This window comes from Cherax quadricarinatus, chromosome 69 (assembly GCF_038502225.1).
Source record: "Cherax quadricarinatus isolate ZL_2023a chromosome 69, ASM3850222v1, whole genome shotgun sequence".
In the NCBI taxonomy this organism is placed as follows: domain Eukaryota; kingdom Metazoa; phylum Arthropoda; class Malacostraca; order Decapoda; family Parastacidae; genus Cherax; species Cherax quadricarinatus.
In genome coordinates this window covers 334,183-357,683 of record NC_091360.1, presented here as the reverse complement: position 1 = coordinate 357,683, position 23,501 = coordinate 334,183, and the positions used below count along the sequence as shown (strand labels likewise).

General features: G+C 40.4%; 1 protein-coding gene across 2 annotated transcripts in view; it reads left to right on the top strand.

Annotated features, from left to right (window-relative positions):
* LOC128701892 (VWFA and cache domain-containing protein 1) overlaps window positions 1-7,693 on the top strand; it is an 86,556-nt gene extending 78,863 nt beyond the window's left edge. For both annotated transcript variants that reach the window (XM_070099798.1, XM_070099797.1), the window contains exon 23: window positions 170-7,693. In XM_070099798.1, coding sequence (XP_069955899.1) covers window positions 170-552 — 383 coding nt within the window. In that variant the 3' untranslated portion in view covers window positions 553-7,693. The remainder of the gene's footprint in view (window positions 1-169) is intronic.
* Window positions 7,694-23,501: the final 15,808 nt, after the last annotated feature.

The window sequence follows — 23,501 nt, the reverse complement described above, 5'->3', positions numbered from 1 at the left end:
AAATAAAACTCTCAAATATAATGCCTGTTTTATATTGATCTGTAGCCTATTAAGCTCAAGTTAATGGCATGTTATATGAAATTTCTGTAAAGCATGTACAAGGATTTCCTACCATTCATATAGACTGAACAGAAGACAGAAATTCAAACACTTGTTTACATTATTTCAGGAGACATGTCTGGGGTGGGATTAGGAGCAGCTGCCACTGTTAGCCCATACCGCATGAACCCTGGGTACCGCCGTCCTCCAGGTCTGGCCGACTCAAGTGATCAAGGTTACTCCACCATGACTCCTCATGATGATTCAGAAAACCTTAATTACAATGATTTAGGAGGGATTGTAGGCCTTCCAATAAATCATATGGTAGAAGATTTCCATTCATCCTCTGGCTGGTCTCCGCCTTCTTCTCCAGTACCCCAGGAAAGAGAGAGTGATGGGCTGGACAACCACAATCATTATGAACCTTCTCATACACTTTTGGCAAATATTAAACGCAGTGGGCCAAACATTATTCAAGTGCCAGTTACTGTACACATGGTTGATACTGTATGAGGCTCGATGTTTTGTTTACTATGACATAGTCTCTAAACATTGCCAAATGATGTCAGGAGAAATGTTGAGACAATTGTTAAAAAATGAGTCAATGGTAAAAAACTCGACAATAAGTGTACATTGTGTTTTGTGAGGCAGGGTGATTTGTGCTCAGTAAAATGATGATTGAACCATGACCAGTATTATGTAGAAGTTATGTGTCCATAATTGTTCTTTTTGAATGATTACTGGGCACCCAGTAAGTTCTTACCTACACAAATGCATGGCTCTCAAGCCAGAGTTGTCCATAGTCCCATTAGTGCTTTACAGAGCATGTGTATAAGGTTCACAAAGTGTATTACCTCGTGTAATTTTAATATTTTTAGAGAACTAATCTTAATGATAAGACTTATACAGCTGTAAAACATACATAGTATTAAGATTTTGTAATTATTAAATCATTAGATATAATAATGATTTATCTAGTCTAACTGCATCTATTGCTTGCTAAGATGACTGACCACAGTGAAGCCACTTCTTGTCTTGTGGTTCATCTTTTGAAAAAAAGATGGTAGTTAGTTTGGCATTATTTTTTTTTTATTATTTTTAACATTAATATTACAGTGCTTTTTAACTCATTGGCCATCTCTCACTAAGGTAGGGTGACCCCCGAAAAAAGAGGAAACACATTCACCATCATTTATTCAGTCACTGTCTTGCAAGAAGTGTGCTGATATTACAGTTAAGATGACCCTCTGAACTGCAACATCCTCACCCTCTCCTTCAGAGTGCAGCCACTCAACTTCCCACCTCCATATTATTACTGTTATTCTTTATTATTACAATGATTATTAATATTGTAATAATGCAAGTTACAATTAATATTATAATTTTTAACAATACAGTAATATTATTATTATTATTATTACTATTATTATTATTATTATTATTATTATTATTATTATTATTATTATTATTATTTTTATTTTTGTATATGGACTGAACTCAAATATCCCAAACTTCAGTTACCTATAAATACAAAAAGATAATATTTTGTATATGTTGACAGCATTTTAACCCTTAGTGTCCAAACGTAGATCTACGTTCCCGTATGTAGCACTCCAACCTTGGTTTTCCCCATTTGAAAGCATGTAAAAAAATGTAGATCTGCGTTCGGGGCCCCCACATGTGGACGTAGATCTACGTTTGGACAGTTTAAGGGTTAATGATGACTGGGGCAGTGTGACCATGCAGATGCTGGGGCAGTGTAACCATGCAGGTGCCAAGACAGTGTGACCATGCAGGTGCTGGTGCAGTGTGACCATGCAGGTGCTGGTGCAGTGTGACCATGCAGGTGCTCGTGCAGTTTGACTGTGAAGGTACTGGTGCAGTTTGACCATGCAGGTGCTGTTGCAGTGTGACCATGCAGGTGCTGGGGCAGTTTGACCATGCAGGTGCTGGTGCAGTGTGACCATGCAGGTGCTGGTGCAGTTTGACCATGCAGGTGCTGGTGCAGTGTGACCATGCAGGTGCTGGTGCAGTGTGACCATGCAGGTGCTGGTGCAGTTTGACCATGCAGGTGCTGGTGCAGTTTGACCATGCAGGTGCTGGTGCAGTGTGACCATGCAGGTACTTAGACAGTGATCATGCAGGTGCTGGGACAATGTGACCATGCAGGTACTGGGACAATGTGACTATGCAGGTACTGGGACAGTGTGACCATGCAGGTACTGGGGTAGTGTGACTATGCAGGTGCTGGAACAGTGTGACCATGCAGGTGCTGGGACAATGTGACCATGCAGGTGCTGGGACAATGTGACCATGCAGGTACTGGGACAGTGTGACTATGCAGGTGCTGGGACAATGTGACCATGCAGGTGCTCGGACAGTGTGACCATGCAGGTGCTGGGACTGTGACTATGCAGGTGCTGGGACAGTGTGACCATGCAGGTACTGGGGTAGTGTGACTATGCAGGTGCTAGGACAGTGTGACCATTCAAGTGCTGGGACAGTGTGACCATGCAGGTGCTGGGACAATATGACCATGTAGGTACTGGGACAGTGTGACCATGCAGGTGCTGGGGCAGTGTGACCATGCAGGTGCTGGGGCAGTGTGACCATGCAGGTACTGGGGCAGTGTGACCATGCATGTACTGGGACAGTGTGACCATGTAGGTGCTGGGACAGCGTGACCATGCATGTACTGGGGCAGTGTGACCATGCAGGTGCTGGAACAGTGTGACCATGCAGGTGCTGGGGCAGTGTGACCATGCAGGTACTGGGGCAGTGTGACCATGCAGGTGCTGGGGCAGTGTGACCATGCATGTACTGGGGCAGTGTGACCATGCAGGTGCTGGGGCAGTGTGACCATGCAGGTACTGGGGTAGTGTGACTATGCATGTACTGGGACAGTGTGACCATGCAGGTGCAGGGACAGTGTGACCATGCATGTACTGGGACAGTGTGACCATGCATGCACTGGGACAGTGTGACCATGCATGTACTGGGGCAGTGTGACCATGCAGGTACTGGGGTAGTGTGACTATGCATGTACTGGGACAGTGTGACCATGCAGGTGCAGTGACAGTGTGACCATGCATGTACTGGGACAGTGTGACCATGCATGCACTGGGACAGTGTGACCATGCATGTACTGGGGCAGTGTGACCATGCATGTACTGGGACAGTGTGACCATGCATGTACTGGGACAGTGTGACCATGCATGTACTGGGGCAGTGTGACCATGTATGTACTGGGACAGTGTGACCATGCATGCACTGGGACAGTGTGACCATGCATGTACTGGGGCAGTGTGACCATGCATGTACTGGGGCAGTGTGACCATGTAGGTACTGGGACAGTGTGACCATGCATGTACTGGGGCAGTGTGACCATGCATGTACTGGGGCAGTGTGACCATGTAGGTACTGGGACAGTGTGACCATGCATGTACTGGGGCAGTGTGACCATGCATGTACTGGGGCAGTGTGACCATGTAGGTACTGGGACAGTGTGACCATGCATGCACTGGGACAGTGTGACCATGCATGTACTGGGGCAGTGTGACCATGTAGGTACTGGGACAGTGTGACCATGCATGTACTGGGGCAGTGTGACCATGTAGGTACTGGGACAGTGTGACCATGCATGTACTGGGGCAGTGTGACCATGTAGGTACTGGGACAGTGTGACCATGCAGGTACTGGGACAGTGTGACCATGCATGTACTGGGACAGTGTGACCATGCATGTACTGGGACAGTGTGACCATGCATGTACTGGGACAGTGTGACCATGCATGTACATGCTGCTGCACTTGAACACAATAACCAGCACTTAATCTACCCATGGGTTGTTGAAAGGCAAGAGATTTGCTGAGTGACTTGTGGCATAACTTGCCATTAATCAGTTGGGAACGTCAGAATGAACTCCTGTATACACTTGGGCATAATAATAATAATAATAATAATAATAATAATAATAATAATAATAATAAAGAGAATGTGATAAATGTGAATTTACATGCACTGTTTGTTGTGATTATTTTTTAACATGAGTCATTATCCACTAAGTTAGGGTAACCCCAAGAAGGCATCATTCACTGTCACACAGTCAGAAGTTGTCGTGCCGCAATGTCCACACATCACAATTCAAATGACCTGAAATTGTATAACTAATAGCTGAAATTAATTTTTTAATGTTAAATAGATATGGTTTCTTATTAACTACAGGTCAGCCATCACTAATCCAGCGTAATTGGGACTTGTAATGTGCTGGATTACAGAGTGGTTAGGTGAGAATACCCTTAATTAACCTATCAATAGAGACTCTTTCTGCTACATCTTCCTCATTTTCATCACTGCCTTCTCCTCCACTGGCTTTCTGCTGTGCATTTACAACCATCTGCACAATTTCTGAGTCAGTATAATGATGAAATTTGAAATTATACTAGCTGAAATTAGTGCTGGATTACTGATGGAACTGGATAACTGATTGCCAGATTAGTAAAAGACCTAACAAGGTGTAACATTGTCATGGCTTTTTCTTACAATCTATCAATCGACTACTATTTTATCACTTTGAAAATGACACATCGTTGAGTAGGAACTATGCAAATTAGCAATGTCAAAGCATTTTTAAATTGTACCAAATTTGGCAGAATTTTTTTTTAAATTAGGCTGTAGATTCTATTTCTTTATTCGTTATTTAAATTTCATTTTTTTTTTTAAAAAGCTGATGGTCATGTTTTTGTGTATAGTTGTGTGACTTACCCTACATAGCACCATTGTATTATAAGAGTGATAACTGGTGTATTTGGCAGCTCTTGTAAGATAATTAGTCATTTTTTTTGTTCAAACATCTCCATAAACCCAGTTTTCTCAAAAATATCATCACATGGCAATGAAAATGTTCATGGTTTTAAAACTATTACCGACAGATTTGCTGGCATCAAAGAGTGATAAATTTTGTCAAAGGCAGAGGTAGAGTAGCAAATTCCCCATTAACAAGGCAACAACTGCAAGAGTATTTTAATATTGCCATGTTGCTGGACTGTTTAATACTCTTCTTCCTTTAGGCTTCTCTTGTTACAGCTATTGTAACATAACTTTATAACTTATCCCAAGTATGTTAGAGATATTAAATATAACCCTAGCATGTTAAAGATATAATACCTGTTCCAAGCATGTTAAAGATATAAAACCTATTCCAACATGTTAGAGATATAAAAACCTATCCAGAGCTGGTTAGATATATAAAATGTGTGCCAAGTGTGTTAGAGGAGCACTGCAGCTTTTGGCTAGAAAGATTTAGAAAATTTAATCAAGAAAGTAATGACGATTTTTAGGGTTGGGTGCAACATGTGTGGCAGTGGTTTCCTTTGCCTTATTTAACAAAATTCTTACTGTCCATCTTAAATATAGCATTGAGAAGAAACACATAAAATTAGCTATTCCTTGTGGAGAGCCTTGTGATAGTTACTATGTAAGAGTTGATACTTCTGTGAAGCACGTTTTCCTATATGATAATTTTGAAACAACTCAAAGGTGGTGATGTAAAGTCTTGTATGCAAAAGTAATTATCAGCCTAGGCAACTGGTTACATATAGGAAAAGATTTTGAAATATGTGACAGATTCTTGTAAACTGTGTTTGTTTTATTTAATATATTGGGATTTAAAAAAATTGATGTTGTGATGTTAACATGTGGATGATAGTCAATCTTGATCTTTCTTGAGGGCATGGACTCTTACATTCTTTCACAAAAAAGATTTCAGTACTAGGAAAATTTACAGTAAAATTGCACAATTTGCAGTGGCCATGAAGGTAAGGTAGGTGCTATTATAATATTTAGTAAACCTTATATTGATTCAGCTACTTTACATACTTTTGGTATCTTCTGAACTTATAAAAAAGTGTCATGTATAATGAAGAAGTAACTTTAGCATATGCATGAAAAGTAGATTGTTTTTTTCAGTCACTCAATGAGTTTTGCTATGCAGTTTTTCTCAATGGGAGCACCTTGATGTTAGTGAAGGGCTCTTGATCCAAGGAACTGGAGCTAGCTTCCTCTTTCTGGGCTCAAACTTGATTACCTCTGGTAATGAACATTGAAGAGCAACTTATTGAGGTTGTACAATCATATGACTAAAGTCAGCTAATGTACACTGGTCACTTACAATGGGCATCACTACACCAACTTGATAAGCTATGTTATAAAGAATAAAAAGGCACAATACCATGACAGGAACAATAGATAAATAACCCACACATAGGAGAACGAAATTTTTGGTTACATTTTGGTCAGAATCAGACCATTAACTAGTTGATTGGCCAAGTCGGACTGAAACGTTGTCTTCAGTTTCAGTCTCCTGTGTACGGGGTATGTGTATGTGATAAACTCGTTATTATAATTATGTGGTGAGTGGTATCTTTCCAACACTGTTAATGGTGTGAAAGCTTACACAGTCCTTGATATATATGTGTGTGTGTGTATGTGTATGTACATGTATATCTTTCTTCTTTCAACGTACCAGCCATATCCCACCAAGGCAGGGTGGGCCAACAACAAAAACAAAAGTTTCTCTTTTTAAATTTAGTAATGTATACAGGAGAAGGAGTTACTAGCCCCTTGCTCCCAGCATTTTAGTCGCCTATTACGACACAAATGGCTTATGGAGGAAGAATTCTGTTCCACTTTCCCATGGAGATAAGAGGAAATAAACAAGAATAAGAACTAGTAAGAAAATAGAAAAAAACCTAGAGGGATGTGTATATATATGCTTGTACATGCATGCATGTGTATTGTGACCTAAGTGTAAGTAGAAGTAGCAAGAAGACGTTCCTGAAATCTTGCATGTTTATGAGACAGAAAAAAGACACCAGCAATCATACCATCATGTCAAACAATTGCAGGCTTCCATTTCACACTTATGTGGCAGGAGATAGTACCTTCCTGGGCAGTTGCTGTCTACCAACCTACTACCTAGGATATATATATATACTTTTTTTTTTCAACAAACCGGCTGTATCCCACCAAAGCAGGGTAGCCCAAAAAGAAAAACGATAATTTTTCTGTTTAAATTTAGTAATTTGTACAGGAGAAGGGGTTACTAGCCCCTTGCTCCTGGCATTTTAGTTGCCTCTTACAACACGCATGGCTTATGGAGGAAAAATTCTGTTTCACTTCCCCATGGAGATAAGAGGAAATAAACAAGAACAAGAACTAGAAAGAAAACCCAGAGGGGTGTGTATATATATGCTTGTACATGTATGTGTAGTGTGACCTAAGAGTAAGAAGTAGCAAGACATACCTGAAATCTTGCACGTTTGAGACAGAAAAAAGACGCCAGCAATCCTTCCATCATGTAAAACAATTACAGGTTTCCATTTTACACTCACTTGGCAGGACGGTAGTACCTCCCTGGGCAGTTGCTGTCTACCAACCTTCTACTACAGGATGGTAGTAAAGTAGACCCTCGCCTTACGATATTAATCCGTTCCTGAGAGCTCATTGTATGCCGAAATTATCGTAAAGTGAATTAATTTTCCCCATAAGATATAATAGAAACCAAATTAATCTGTGCAAGACACCCAAAAGTATGAAAAAAAAAAAAAAAATTTTACCACATGAAATATTAATTTTAATACACACAAACTGAAGAAGACATGCACAATTAATACTCTACTAAGAATAGAATACATGACATTTACCTTTATTGAAGATCTGGTGATGATTGATGGGATGGGAGGAGGGGAGAGTGTGGAAGTTGTTATTGTTTAGAAGGGGAACCCCCTTCCATTAGGACTTGAGGTATCGAGTCCTTTTCCGGGGTTACTTCCCTTCTTCTTTTAATGCCACTAGGACCAGCTTGAGAGTCACTGGACCTCTGCTGCACAACAGATCTGTCCATAGAGCTCTGTACCTCTCATTCCTTTATGATTTGTCTAAAGTGGTTCACAACATTGTCATTGTAATAGTCACCAGCATGGCTTGCAATAGCTGTGTGAAGGTGATTTTCATCCATAAAGGTTTGCACTTCAAGTCACTTTACACACATTTCCTTAATCTCTTTTTTCAATTCCATACTAATTCTCACCCTTTTTACCACAGGAATGGCACTAGAAGTTTTCTTGGGGTCCATGGCGGCTTATTTTGCAGTTACAAGCACTAAAAACACTGGGATAATGTGAAATGTACTGAATGTATGCGTAGATGCGACCGCACTAGCTGGCTTGTAAACACTGGCGCTGAGGCCACACGTGGGACGCGTCCTGGACGAATCACATAAGGCGAGTTTATTAGTGTGAGGCGAGGCAAAATTTTTGCATTAAAATGTGTCGTATGGCGGATTTAACATAACACGATGCCATCGTAAGGCGGGGGTCCACTGTGTGTATATATATATATATATATATATATATATATATATATATATATATATATATGTATATATATATATATATATATATATATATATATATATATACATAGGATAGTGAGGCTCAAGTTAGAGTATGTAGGAAAGAGGGAAATTATTTCCAGTAAAAGTAGGCCTTAGACAAGGATGTGTGATGTCACCGTGGTTGTTTAATATATTTATAGATGGGGTTGTAAGAGAAGTAAATGCGAGGGTTTTGGCAAGAGGCGTGGAGTTAAAAGATAAAGAATCACACATAAAGTGGGAGTTCTCACAGCTGCTCTTTGCTGATGACACTGTGCTCTTGGGAGATTCTGAAGAGAAGTTGCAGAGATTGGTGGATGAATTTGGTAGGGTGTGCAAAAGAAGAAAATTGAAAGTGAATACAGGAAAGAGTAAGGTTATGAGGATAACAAAAAGATTAGGTGATGAAAGATTGGATATCAGATTGCAGGGAGAGAGTATGGAGGAGGTGAATGTATTCAGATATTTGGGAGTGGACGTGTCAGTGGATGGGTCTATGAAAGATGAGGTGAATCATAGAATTGATGAGGGGAAAAGGGTGAGTGGTGCACTTAGGAGTCTGTGGAGACAAAGAACTTTGTCCTTGGAGGCAAAGAGGGGAATGTATGAGAGTATAGTTTTATCAACACTCTTATATGGGTGTGAAGCATGGGTGATGAATGTTGCAGCGAGGAGAAGGCTGGAGGCAGTGGAGATGTCATGTCTGAGGGCAATGTGTGGTGTGAATATAATGCAGAGAATTCGTAGTTTGGAAGTTAGGAGGAGGTGCGGGATTACCAAAACTGTTGTCCAGAGGGCTGAGGAAGGGTTGTTGAGGTGGTTCGAACATGTAGAGAAAATGGAGCGAAATAGAATGACTTCAAGAGTGTATCAGTCTGTAGTGGAAGGAAGGCGGGGTAGGGGTCAGCCTAGAAAAGGTTGGAGGGAGGGGGTAAAGGAGGTTTTGTGTGCGAGGGGCTTGGACTTCCAGCAGGCATGTGTGAGCGTGTTTGATAGGAGTGAATGGAGACAAATGGTTTTTAATACTTGACGTGCTGTTGGAGTGTGAGCAAAGTAACATTTATGAAGGGGTTCAGGGAAACCGGCAGGCCGGACTTGAGTCCTGGAGATGGGAAGTACAGTGCCTGCACTCTGAAGGAGGGGTGTTAATGTTGCAGTTTAAAAACTGTAGTGTAAAGCACCCTTCTGGCAAGACAGTGATGGAGTGAATGATGGTGAAAGTTTTTCTTTTTCGGGCCACCCTCCCTTGGTGGGAATCGGCCAGTGTGATAATAAAAAAAAAATATATATATATATTTTTTTTTTTTTTTTTTTCAACAAGTCGGCCGTTTCCCACCATTCACTCCTATCTAACACGCTCACGCACGCTTGCTGGAAGTCCAAGCCCCTTGCCCACAAAACCTCCTTTACCCCCTCTTTCCAACCCTTTCGAGGATGACCCCTACCCCGCCTTCCTTCCCCTATAGATTTATATGCTTTCCATGTCATTCTACTTTGATCCATTCTCTCTAAATGACCAAACCACCTCAACAACCCCTCTTCTGCCCTCTGACTAATACTTTTATTAACTCCACACCTTCTCCTAATTTCCACACTCTGAATTTTCTGCTTAATATTTACACCACACATTGCCCTTAGACAGGACATCTCCACTGCCTCAAACCATCTCCTCGCTGCTGCATTTACCACCCAAGCTTCACATCCATATAAGAGTGTTGGTACTACTATGCTTTCACACAATCCCTTCTTTGCCTCCATAGATAACGTTTTTTGACTCCACGTGTACCTCAACGCACCACTCACCTTTTTTCCCTCATCAATTCTATGATTAACCTCATCCTTCATAAATCCATCCGCCGACACGTCAACTCCCAAGTATCTGAAAACATTCACTTCTTCCATACTCCTCCTCCCCAATTTGATATCCAATTTTTCTTTATCTAAATCATTTGATACCCTCATCACCTTACTCTTTTTCTATGTTCACTTTCAACTTTCTACCTTTACGCACATTCCCAAACTCATCCACTAACCTTTGCAATTTTTCTTTAGAATCTCCCATAAGCACAGTATCATCAGCAAAAAGTAACTGTGTCAATTCCCATTTTGAATTTGATTCCCCATAATTTAATCCCACCCCTCTCCTGAACACCCTAGCATTTACTTCTTTTACAACCCCATCTATAAATATATTAAACAACCATGGTGACATTACTCATCTCTGTCTAAGACCTACCTTTACCAGGAAGTAGTCTCCCTCTCTTCTAACCTGAGCTCTGCTATCCTCATAAAAACTCTTTACACCATTTAGTAACTTACCACCTATTCCATATACTGTACTTGCAACATCTGCCACATTGCTCCTCTATCCACTCTATCATATGCCTTTTCTAAATCCATAAATGCAATAAAAACTTCCCTACCTTTATCTAAATACTGTTCACATATATGCTTCAATGTAAACACTTGATCTACAAATCCCCTACCCACTCTGAAACCTCCTTGCTCATCTGCAATCCTACATTCTGTCTTACCTCTAATTCTTTCAGTTATAACCCTACCATACACTTTTCCTGGTATACTCAGTAAACTTTTTCCTCTATAATTTTTACAATCTCTTTTGTCCCCTTTCCCTTTATATAAAGGGACTATACATGCTCTCCGCCAATCCGTAGGTACCTTCCCCTATTTCATACATTTATTAAACAAAAGTACCAACCACTCTAACACTATATCCCCCCTTGCTTTTAACATTTCTGTCATGATCCCATCAGTTCCAGCTGCTTTACCCCCTTTCATTCTATGTAATGCCTCACGTACCTCCTCCACACTTACATTCTGCTCTTCACTCCTAAAAGATGGTATACCTCCCTGGCCAGTGCATGAAATTACCGCCTCCCTTTCTTCCTCAACATTTAAAAGTTCCTCAAAATATTCTCACCATCTACCTAATACCTCCCTCTCCCCATCTACTAACTCCCCTACTCTGTTTTTAACTGACAAATCCATACTTTCCGTAGGCTTTCTTAACTTGTTTAACTCACTCCAAAATTTTTTCTTATTTTCATTAAAATTTCTTGACAGTGCCTCTCCCACTCTATCATCTGCACTCCTTTTGCACTCTCTCACCACTCTCTTCACCTTTCTTTTACTCTCCATATACCCTGCTGTTCTTATAACACTTCTGCTTTGTAAAACCTCTCATAAGCTACCTTTTTCTCTTTTATCACACCCTTTACTTCATCATTCCACCAATCACTCCTCTTTCCTCCTGCCCCCACCCTCTTATAACCACAAACTTCTGCCCCACATTCTAATACTGCATTTTTAAAACTATTCCAACCCTCTTCAACCCCCCCACTACTCATCTTTGCACTAGCCCACCTTTCTGCCAATAGTCGCTTATATCTTGCCTGAACTTCCTCCTCCCTTAGTTTATACACTTTCACCTCCCTCTTACTTGTTGTTGCCACCTTCCTCTTTTCCCATCTACCTCTTACTCTAACTGTAGCTACAACTAAATAATGATCCGATATATCAGTTGCCCCTCTATAAACATGTACATCCTGGAGCCTACCCATCAACCTTTTATCCACCAATACATAATCTAACAAACTACTTTCATTACGTGCTACATCATACCTTGTATATTTATTTATCCTCTTTTTCATAAAATATGTATTACTTATTACCAAATCTCTTTCTGCACATAGCTCAATTAAAGGCTCCCCATTTACATTTACCCCTGGCACCCCAAATTTACCTACTACTCCCTCCATAACATTTTTACCCACTTTAGCATTGAAATCCCCAACCACCATTACTCTCACACTTGATTCAAAACTCCCCACGCATTCACTCAACATTTCCCAGAATCTCTCTCTCTCCTCTACACTTCTCTCTTCTCCAGGTGCATACACGCTTACTATAACCCACTTTTCACATCCAATCTATATTTTACTCCACATAATCCTTGAATTAATACATTTATAGTCCCTCTTTTCCTGCCATAGCTTATCCTTCAACATTATTGCTACTCCTTCTTTAGCTCTAACTCTATTTGAAACCCCTGACCTAATCCCATTTATTCCTCTCCATTGAAACTCTCCCACGCCCTTCAGCTTTGTATCACTTAAAGCCAGGACATCCAGCTTCTTCTCATTCATAACATCCACAATCATCTCTTTCTTATCATTTGCACAACATCCACACACATTCAGACTTCCCACTTCGACAATTTTCTTCTTCTTATTCTTTTTAGTAATCTTTACAGGAAAAGGGGTTACTAGCCCATTGTTCCTGGCATTTTAGTTGACTTTTACAACACGCATGGCTTACGGAGGAAAAATTCTTATTCCACTTCCCCATGGATATAAAAGGAAAAGTAATAAGACCAAGAACTATTAAGATAAAATCAAAGAAAACTCAGATGAGTGTGTATAAATAAACGTGTACATGTATGTGTAGTGTGACCTAAGTGTAAGTAGAAGTAGCAAGACGTACCTGTAATCTTGCACATTTATGAGACAGACAAAAGACACCAGCAATCCTACCATCATGTAAAACAGTATATATATATATATATATATATATATATATATATATATATATATATATATATATTCTTTCTTCTTCTTTCAACAAACCGGCCATATCCCACCGAGGTGGGGTGGCCCAAAAGGAAAAATGAAAGTTTCTCCTTTTACATTTAGTAATATATACAGGAGAAGGGGTTACTAGCCCCTTGCTCCCGGCATTTTAGTCGCCTCTTACAACACACACAGCTTACAGAGGAAGAATTCTGTTCCACTTCCCCATGGAGATAAGAGGAAATAAACAAGAACTAGAAAGAAAATAGAAGAAAACCCAGATGGGTGTGTACATATATGTTTGTACATGTATGTGTAGTGTGACCTAAGTGTCAGTAGAAGTATCAAGACGTACCTGAAATCTTGCATGTTTATGAGACAGAAAAAAAGACACCAGCAATCCTACCATCATGTAAAACAATATATATATATATATATATATATATATATATATCTTTCTTTCTTTCAACACACCGGCCGTATCCCACCGAGGCGGGGTGGCCCAAAAGGAAAAACGAAAGTTTCTCCTTTTACATTTAGTAATATATACAGGAGAAGAGGTTACTAGCCCCTTGCTCCCGGCATTTTAGTCGCCTCTTACAACACACACAGCTTACAGAGGAAGAATTCTGTTCCACTTCCCCATGGAGATAAGAGGAAATAAACAAGAACTAGAAAGAAAATAGAAGAAAACCCAGATGGGTGTGTACATATATGTTTGTACATGTATGTGTAGTGTGACCTAAGTGTCAGTAGAAGTATCAAGACGTACCTGAAATCTTGCATGTTTATGAGACAGAAAAAAAGACACCAGCAATCCTACCATCATGTAAAACAATATATATATATATATATATATATATATATATATATATATATATATATATATATTTTTTTTTTTTTTTTTTTTTTTTTTTTTTTTTTTTCAACAAGTCGGCCGTCTCCCACCGAGGCAGGGTGACCCAAAAAAGAAAGAAAATCCCCAAAAAGAAAATACTTTCATCATCATTCAACACTTTCACCACACTCGCACATTATCACTGTTTTTGCAGAGGTGCTCAGAATACAACAGTCTAGAAGCATAAACATATAAAGATACACAACATATCCCTCCAAACTGCCAATATCCCAAACCCCTCCTTTAAAGTGCAGGCATTGTACTTCCCATTTCCAGGACTCAAGTCCGACTATATGAAAATAACCGGTTTCCCTGAATCCCTTCACTAAATATTACCCTGCTCACACTCCAACATATATATATATATATATATATATATATATATATATTATATTATATATATATATATATATTTTTTTTTATTATTATTATCACACCGGCCGATTCCCACCAAGGCAGGGTGGCCCGAAAAAGAAAAACTTTCACCATCATTCACTCCATCACTGTCTTGCCAGAAGGGTGCTTTACACTACAGTTTTTAAACTGCAACATTAACACCCCTCCTTCAGAGTGCAGGCACTGTACTTATATATATATATATATTATATTATATATATATATATAAAACAGTGACTAGCCGAGGATTCGAACCCATCTCGTTTTGGCTCGCCTCATGGTGAGTGAAAATCACACATGATGCTCTAACCCACGGGACCATGCAATATTTATATATATGCATACATTCATGCACACATGAGCATGTATTACATACATACCAGTACATTCATACTGTGTGTGTTAATCTCTACATCTTGTCTAAATCTCAAAATAACTAACTCTGTCCCTTCAACTAATAATCTTGTGTGATGTGTGCCTTCAAGATGGTGAAAGAATTGAAGCTACATTACTCTCCCTTTCCTTGGATCAAAATTGATTATCTCTGATTCCTCAAGGCACTATATGACCCCTGTTTCTTTAGCAATCTTTCTCCTATAACATAAAATATATATAGTGTTATATTGAAGTCACACATATATCCAGTACAGTATTAAGCTTTCTAATATTCATATCTTATAGTAAAGCTGTTACTCTATATATATGTATATGCTTCATCATAGTATTATATAAATGTTTGCACCTCAATTTTGCTCTTCTGTATGCATTATTTCTTTTATGATGCATGTTAAAACTCAGGATTTTAATGTATCAAGTAGATTTTGCTCAAATTTAGTATCATGCAGTGGTTAATGCCAGATACAGTACATTGTGCCATATTAAGTCGGTTTGCTAGCTCGTGTATAGTACATGTATCTACCAATACTGTACACTACATGTGTGTGTATATATATATATATGTAGTGTACATGTATATGTATTATCTGCATTTTTAACTTGTTCATTACTGTGAAAATATTTTTCTTTTTCTTGGATTCATTACTATCATAGTTCAGTATTTTAATTATAAATGTTTCCCATTTGGTATATAATCACTAGCCGAACCCTAACTAACCCTTGTGAAAAAGCCAAGAATTCTTCATAAGAATTGTTAATAAAGAATAGTTTATGGGACGTCTTATGTTAACTGTAAGTTTATTTAGGCACAGGTACACATAAGTACAATTATCATACATATTAAAAAAGTCAAGACAAAGTGACTTATTTCCATTGTTTGTAATGTTCATCCTGCTTCCCAGGACAAAATGATGGCATAAGTGTAAGAGTAGCCTCTGACCTGCACTAATAGGATATGCACTTTGTTCAGAGGTTCCTCACTTACCATGTGACAAGGTTTGCCTCAACTCACACAGGGCTCTAAGTTTAATGTTATTTTTAAACTAAGACCTCACTGCCATGTTTGTATTTATAATAGTGTAAAGCTTATTAAAACAACTAGTTTGTATATCTTGTAGGTTAGAAAACAAAGATATCCTTATGGAGGTTATGATTGGACAATATAAATCATACAGATTGTGTGTTCATATTAAATTTTATAAAATGTAGAATTTATTATGTTTTTTATGCCTCCTCCAGTTAATATACTATATTGTGGTGTATATAACATACCATCCTTCACTTCACAAATCAAAAGTGAAACTCAATTGTTTATTCATTCATGGAAATACTACAGTATTGTAATGCATTACAATAATAGTTATTAGAATAATGTGCATATTCTTTTATTTCACATTTATATGGTGTTAATTATTCCCACTCTCCATGAAAACTTGATTTGTTACAGGTTGTATACTGGTGAGTATGACCCTTGTGGGTTTAGCACTTAGTTTTGATTGTAATGATAATAAAACTGTCAAACATTAGTAATTTTCACCATTATGTAAGACATACTGTATGTGACTGATTTTTTTAGCATTACAACAGAGTTGCATGTTAGGTATTTTTAATTACATTTACTTTTTTTATATACACACAGCTTAACATACTTGCTGGCATACATCTCTCTACCCTGACCACCACTAGCAATATCAGAGTCAAACACGGCACAAATATTGGGCAATACTGTACTTGCCTAATTCACATGCAATCATTGGTGTTGCTGGGGGAGAATTTGTTAACTCCTTTGACAGGACAAATTTTGAGCATCACTTTAGTTGGGTAGAAGTTTAGTGTTTCTGTGAAAATGATGATAATAATTTAGTGATTATAATTCCCTTCTGCACTCTCATATGCTTCTACCCTCCTACTCCTCCTCCTCTTATAATCCTACCTTTAATACAGAGAGGGCATGACTTTCTTGACTTTCAAACAAAACTAACCTGTTGCACCAACATTGATATCAGTTTTACTTTTGTACTAAGCCCCACCTCCATTAGTCCATTTACACATCCCCACCCCTCACTTCTAACCTTTGGACATCCCTCTCTTCAGCACTGTATGACTTATGGGTTTAGTCCTTAAGTTGATTGGCAGAGAGCATTCATAGTTCCTTTGTATAAAGGCAAAGGGGACAAAAGAGAGTGTAAAAATTATAGGGAAATAAACCTGTTGAGTATACCTGGTAAAGTGTGTGGTAGAGTTATTATTTAAAGAATTAAGACTAAGATGGAGAATAAGATAACAAATGAACAAGGAGGCTTTAGGAAGGTAGGGGGTGTGTAGACCAAGTGTTTACAGTGAAGCAAGCATATAGGTCAACAGTATCTAGTAATGGTAAAGACGTTTTTGTTGCATTTATGGATTTGGAAAAGACATATGGTAGGGTGGATAGAAGAATAAAGTGGCAGATGTTGCAAATGTATGGAACAGGTGGTAGGTTACTGAAAGCAGTTAAGAGTTTTTAAAAGGATAGTGAGGCACAGGTTAGAGTATGTAGGAAAGAGGGAAATTATTTCCCAATAAAAGTACGTTTTAGACAGGGATGCATGATGTCACCATGGTTGTTCAATATATTTATATATGGGGTTGTAAGAGAAGCGAATGCTTGGGTATTGGCAAGCAATGTGGGATTCAGAGATAAAGAATCTAACATAAAGTTGGATTTATCACAGTTGCTTTTTGCTGATGACACTGTGCTTTTGGGAGATCCTGAAGAGAAGTTGCAGAGGTTGGTGAATGAGTTTGGAAGGGTATGTAAAAGAAGGAAATTAAAAGTGAACATAGAAAAGAGGAAGGCGATGAGGATAAAAAAAATTTAAGTAATGAGAGATTGGATATCAGATTGGAGTTAGGGAGTATGGAGGATGTGAATGTATTCAAATATTTGGGATTGGACTTGTCAGCAGATGGATCTATGAAAGACGGGGTGAATCATAGAATTGACGAGGGGTAAAAAGGTGAGTGGAGTACTGATTTGAGTGGAGTACTGAGGTGAGTGGAACACTGATATGAGTGGAGCACAGGTGAGTGGAGCACTGAGGTGAGGGAGACAAACATTATCCCTGGAAGCAAAGAGGGAAGTGTATGAGAGTATAGTGGTAATTACACTCTTATATGGGTGTGAAGCATGGATGGTGAATGTTGCAACAAGGAGAAGGATGGAGGTAGTGGAGATGTCATGTCTGAGGGCAATGTGTGATGTGAATATAATGCAATGAATCCATAGCTTGGAGATTAGAAGAATGTGTGAGGTTTCCAAAAGTATTGTCCAGAGGGCAGAGGAAGGGTTGTTTAGGTGGTTTAGACATTTAGAGAGAATGGAGCAAAATAGCATGACTTGGAGGGCATATAAATCTGTAGTGGAAGGAAGACGGGTTAGTGGTTATCCTAGGAAAGGATGGAGGGAGTAAAGGAGGTTTTGTGTGCGAGGGGCTTGGACTTCCAGCAAGCACGTGTGAATGTGTTTGAGAGGAGCAAGTGGAGACGAATGATTTTTATGACAACGTGCTGTTGGACTGTGAGCAAAGTAACATTTATTAAGGGACTTAGGGAAACCAGTTAGCCGGACTTGAGTCCTGGGGGTGGGAAGTACAGTAAACTCTGAAGGAGGGGTGTTGACATGTTGAAGTTTGTTAATTGTAGTGTAGGCATGCCTCTGGCAAAACAGTGATGGGGTGAATGATGATGAAAGTGTTCTTTTTCTGGGTACCCTGCCTTGGTGGGAAATTGCTGATGTGTTAATAAAAAATAATAATAATTCATGTGACAAGATTATCAGCTTTTTTTTATATTTTTCTTACAGCCAAGACAGGACTCGCAGCAATGGTTTCAAGTTGGAAAAGTTCAGATTCAGGAAGGACATAGGAAAGCACTGGTTTGGTAATAGAGCTGTGGATGAGTGGAACAAACTCCTGGGTACCGTCATAGAAGCTAAGACCTTGTGTAGTTTTAAAAATAGGTTGGATAAATACATGAGTGGGTGTGGGCGGGTGTGAGTTGGACCTGACTAGCTTGGGTTACCAGGTCTGGTGCCGTGCTCCTTCCTTAAGTGGAAGTGACCTGACTAGGTGACCATTGTTCTAGGCCAAGGGGGGTGGCATGGACCTGCTTTGCATGGGTCAGTAGGCCTGTTGCAGTGTTCCTTCTTTCTTATGTTCTTATAAAGTGCTGGTGTACTGTAAAGTGCTGGTGTACTGTAAAGTGCTGTTGTACTATAAAGTGCTGGTGTACTATTGAGTGCTAGTGTGCTATAGAAACTATGTTGTACTGTAGAAGTATATGTGAGGAAGATGGTAAGTCTGCACAAGTGTTAGTTTAGCCTTGGATGGCTTAACAGTTTTAGTTCGAAGTCATTTTTGATATTATGAAATTTAGTAGGGAATGTGAGTGTGCCAACCACGCTGCCACTGTGAAGTTTAATACCCAGCTGGGCATGGAGCTACAACCATCAACATCAAGACAACAACCACACCAGGCAACAGCAACAGTCATCCACTTGGCCCAGTGAAGCCACAACAACCCTCTGACTTCACCATCAACACATAAGAGCTACCAGAATTCAAGGTAAGAATTTTATTATAATCTTTTAAGCTATGTGTACTAAATATGTTTACATATTTATTAATGTGCACACACTGGAGGACAGGAAGACTAGGGGGATATGATAATGAAATACTAAATACCGAGAGGAATTGACAGGGTGAACAGGGACAGAAAGTTTCAGAGGTGGGAATTAGGAATGAGGTGTGGCATGCAAAGAGTATGTTAAAATTTATTCAGCATATGTCACACTCTCATATAGGCTGCCTCCCAACTCGCAAACCAGGTGCTAAGGGTTTAATGATTAATAGGGTACCCGTTGTTAAATCAGTACCTTGGTTCATTGACCAATCACAGGCAAGCCCGCCAAATGCTGAAGCAATGTGATTCACTTGTGGTTAGCATTTGGCAGACTTGTCTACCTGCTGGTTGAGTACAGTACACTCTCTTTAGCTTTGCTTTGTCACCTGTCACAGTCACGTACACTTATTATTATTCTATCTGTACATAGTGTACATATTTGTATATAGTGAGTGAAGGTAAAATATGCATTATAGTCTATCTGCTGAATTTGTTTTGCTCCAAAACCTCGTTACGACCAGGTCACAGGCCATTCATTACTTGTGTTTGTAATGTGAGGGCACAACTGGAAATTGAAAACTCAGAGGAGTTAGAAGTATGTTTGGAAGAATTTCTTCAGCTTTAGAGTTGTGAGAAAGTAGAATGAACTGGAGAGTGAAGTGGTAGAGACGGGATCCATACGTATTACCTTTGATATACCTTTGAAGAGTTTCGAGAGTTTATCTACTCTCTGAGCCCGGCCATGGGACAGGCTCGTCTGGTGCTCCCCTGGTCAACCAGGCTGTTGCTGCTGGAGGTCTGCTGCCCCACATATCCATCACAGCCTGGTTGATCTGGCACCTGGTGAAGATACTTGTCCAGTTTCCTCTTGAAGGCTTCTACGCTGGTTCCAGGAGTGTTTCTGATATCTTCTGGTAAGATATTGAATAGTCTGGTACCCTGGATGTTGATACAGTGTTCCCATATTGTCCCCACCGATGTACGATAAGGCTCTTGGAGCTGGGAGAATGTGGACCTAATAGCAACCAGCGAAGAGGTGAGGCCAGGAGCTGTGAATTGACCCCAGCAACCACATGCAAGCGAGTTTGTGCATGTGCACACACACACACACACACACACACACACACACACACACACACACACAGGCTCCAAGCTTGGTCCAGCAAGTGACTCCTGGAGTTTAACCCGACCATGTGCAATGTCGTGAAGATTGAGGAAGGTCAAAGAAGACTAGTCTAGGGGGGCCAAAGATTGCAAACCTCATTCAAGATTTTAAAGGATCTTTGGGTGAGTATAATACCAAGCACACCTGAGGTGCACATTAATCAAATAACTGCTGTAGCATATGGGTGTCTGGCAAACCTAAGAATAGCATTCTGATACCTCAGTAAGGAATTACCTGGAGTTTACCTGGAGAAGGTTTCGGGGGTCAATGCCCCTGCGGCCCAGTCTGAGACCAGGCCTCGTGGTGGATCAGGGTCTGATCAACCAGGCTGTTAATGCTGACCACACGCAAGCTGACGTATGAACCGCAGCCCAGTTGGTTAGGTACTGACTTTAGGTGCCTGTCCAGTGCATTCTTGAAGACAGCCAGGGGTCTATTGGTAATCCTTAAGGGGAAATCGGCCTGACGACACTGGAGGACAGGAGGGTGGGAGGGAGACATGATAGTGACATACAAAATACTGCAAGGAATTCACAAGTTGAACAGGGACAGGGTGTTCCTGAGATGGGTTACAGAAACAAGGGGTCACAATTGGAAGTTGAAGACTCAGATGTATCAAAGGGATGTTAATCATTGAGTTGTCAGGAATTGGAGTAGTCTGGCAAGTGACATAGTGGAGGCAGGAACCATACATAGTTTTAAGACGAGGTTTGATAAAGCTCATGGAGCAGGGATGGAGAGGACCTAGCAGCGATCAGTGAAGAGGCAGGGCCAGGAGCTATGAATCGACCCCTGCAACCACAAATAGGTGAGTACACACACACACACACACACACACACACACACACACACACACACACACACACACACACACACACACACACACACACACACACACAAACACACACACTCACTCACTCACTTTCTTACACTCTTTCAGTCACACTTTCTCACTCACACTCCAGAGAGTAGACACTGTGTGTGCCACTAACCACAATCTTCAACACATCCCTTGAAACTGGGCAACTACCTGAGGTATGGAGGATGGTAAATGTAGTCCCCATCTTTAAGAAAGGAGACTATAGACCAGTGTCACTGACGTGTATAGTATGCAAAGTCATGGAGAAGATTATCAGGAGGAGAGTGGTGGAGCACCTGGAGCAGAACAAGGTTATAAATGACAGCCAACACGAATTTGTGGAAGGCAAGTCCTGTGTCACAAACCTACTAGAGTTTTATGACAAGGTAACTAAAGTAAGAAATGAGAGGGAGGGGTGGGTTGATTGCATTTTCTTGGACTGCAAGAAGGCCTTCGACACAGTTTCTCACAAGAGATAAGTACAGAAGCTAGAGGATCAGGCACATATAACAGGAAGGGCACTGCAATGGATCAGAGAATACCTAACAGGGAGGCAACAGCAAGTCATGGTCTGCAATGAGGTATCACACTGGGCACCTGTGATGAGCGGGGTCCCACAGGGGTTAGTCCTTGGACCAGTGCTATTCTTGGTATATGTGAACAACATGACGGAAGGGATAGACTCAGAAGTGTCCCTGTTTGCAGATGATGTGAAGTTAATGAGAATTAAATCAGATGCAGACCAGAAAGGGCTACAAAGAGACCTGGACAGGCTGGATGCGTTGTCCAGCACCTGGCTCCTAGAATTTAACCCCTCCAAATGCAAAGTCATGAAGATCAGAGAAGGGCAGACAGAGTATAGGCTAGGCGACCAAAGACTGCAAACCTCACTCAAGGAGAAAGATCTAGGGGTGAGTATAATACCGAGTACGTCGCCAGAAGCACACATTAACCAGATAACTGCTGCGGCATATGGGCGCCTGGCAAACCTGAGAATAGCGTTTCGGTACCTCAGTAAGGAATCGTTCAAGACTTTATACACTATGTACGTCCGTCCCATACTGGAGTACGCAGTACCAGTTTGGAACCCACACCTGGTCAAACACGTCAAGAAATTAGAGAAAGTGAAAAGGTTTGCAACAAGGCTAGTTCCAGAGCTAAGGGGAATGTCCTACGAAGAGAGGTTAAGGGAAATCGCCTGATGACACTGGGGGACAGGAGGGTTAGGGAAGACGTGATAACATACAAAATACTGCGTGGAATAGACAAGGTGGACAGAGACAGAATGTTCCAGAGATGGGACACAGAAACAAGGGGTCACAGTTGGAAGCTGAAAATTCAGATGAGTCAAAGGGATATTAGGGAATATTTCTTCAACCACAGAGTTGTTAGGAAGTGGAATAGTCTGGCAAGCGATGTAGTGGAAGCAGGAACCATACATAGTTTTAAGATGAGGTATGATAAAGCTCATGGAGCAGGGAGAGGGAGGACCCAGTAGCGGTCAGTGAAGAGGCAGGGTCAGGAGCTGAGTATCGACCCCTGCAACCACAATTAGGTAAGTACACACACACACACACACACACACACACACACACACACAGCTAAAGGGGAAACTTATGATGAAAGAAAGCAGGAGGAGAAAAAAGTGATTGAAGATATCATGAAGGTGATAGGCGAGGGGGACATGACCCAGGTGGCAAATTTTCGGAGAATTGGGTGGTTCACAAAGAAAAGGAATTGGCCTCTCAAAGTAATTTTCAAGGCAGAATCAACCTGAACCATGATCCTGCAGGAGAAAGCACGGCTGAGAGGCAAGCAGGAGTTCCGGAGTGTGTACCTCGATCGAGACAGAACACAGGACGAAAGGAAGACAATGAAAGAGAGAGTTCAAAAATGAAAGGAAAAATGGGAGGAAATGAAAAAGGAGAGCAGAATAACCCAGGATCAAATGGAAGGACAAGCGCACCCCCCAGAAACACCTGCAGAAGGACTCCAGCCATGACACCCCCAAGGCAACTGAACAATCCAAACCAACCATCACACACTGATCCCTCTGTTTCCACC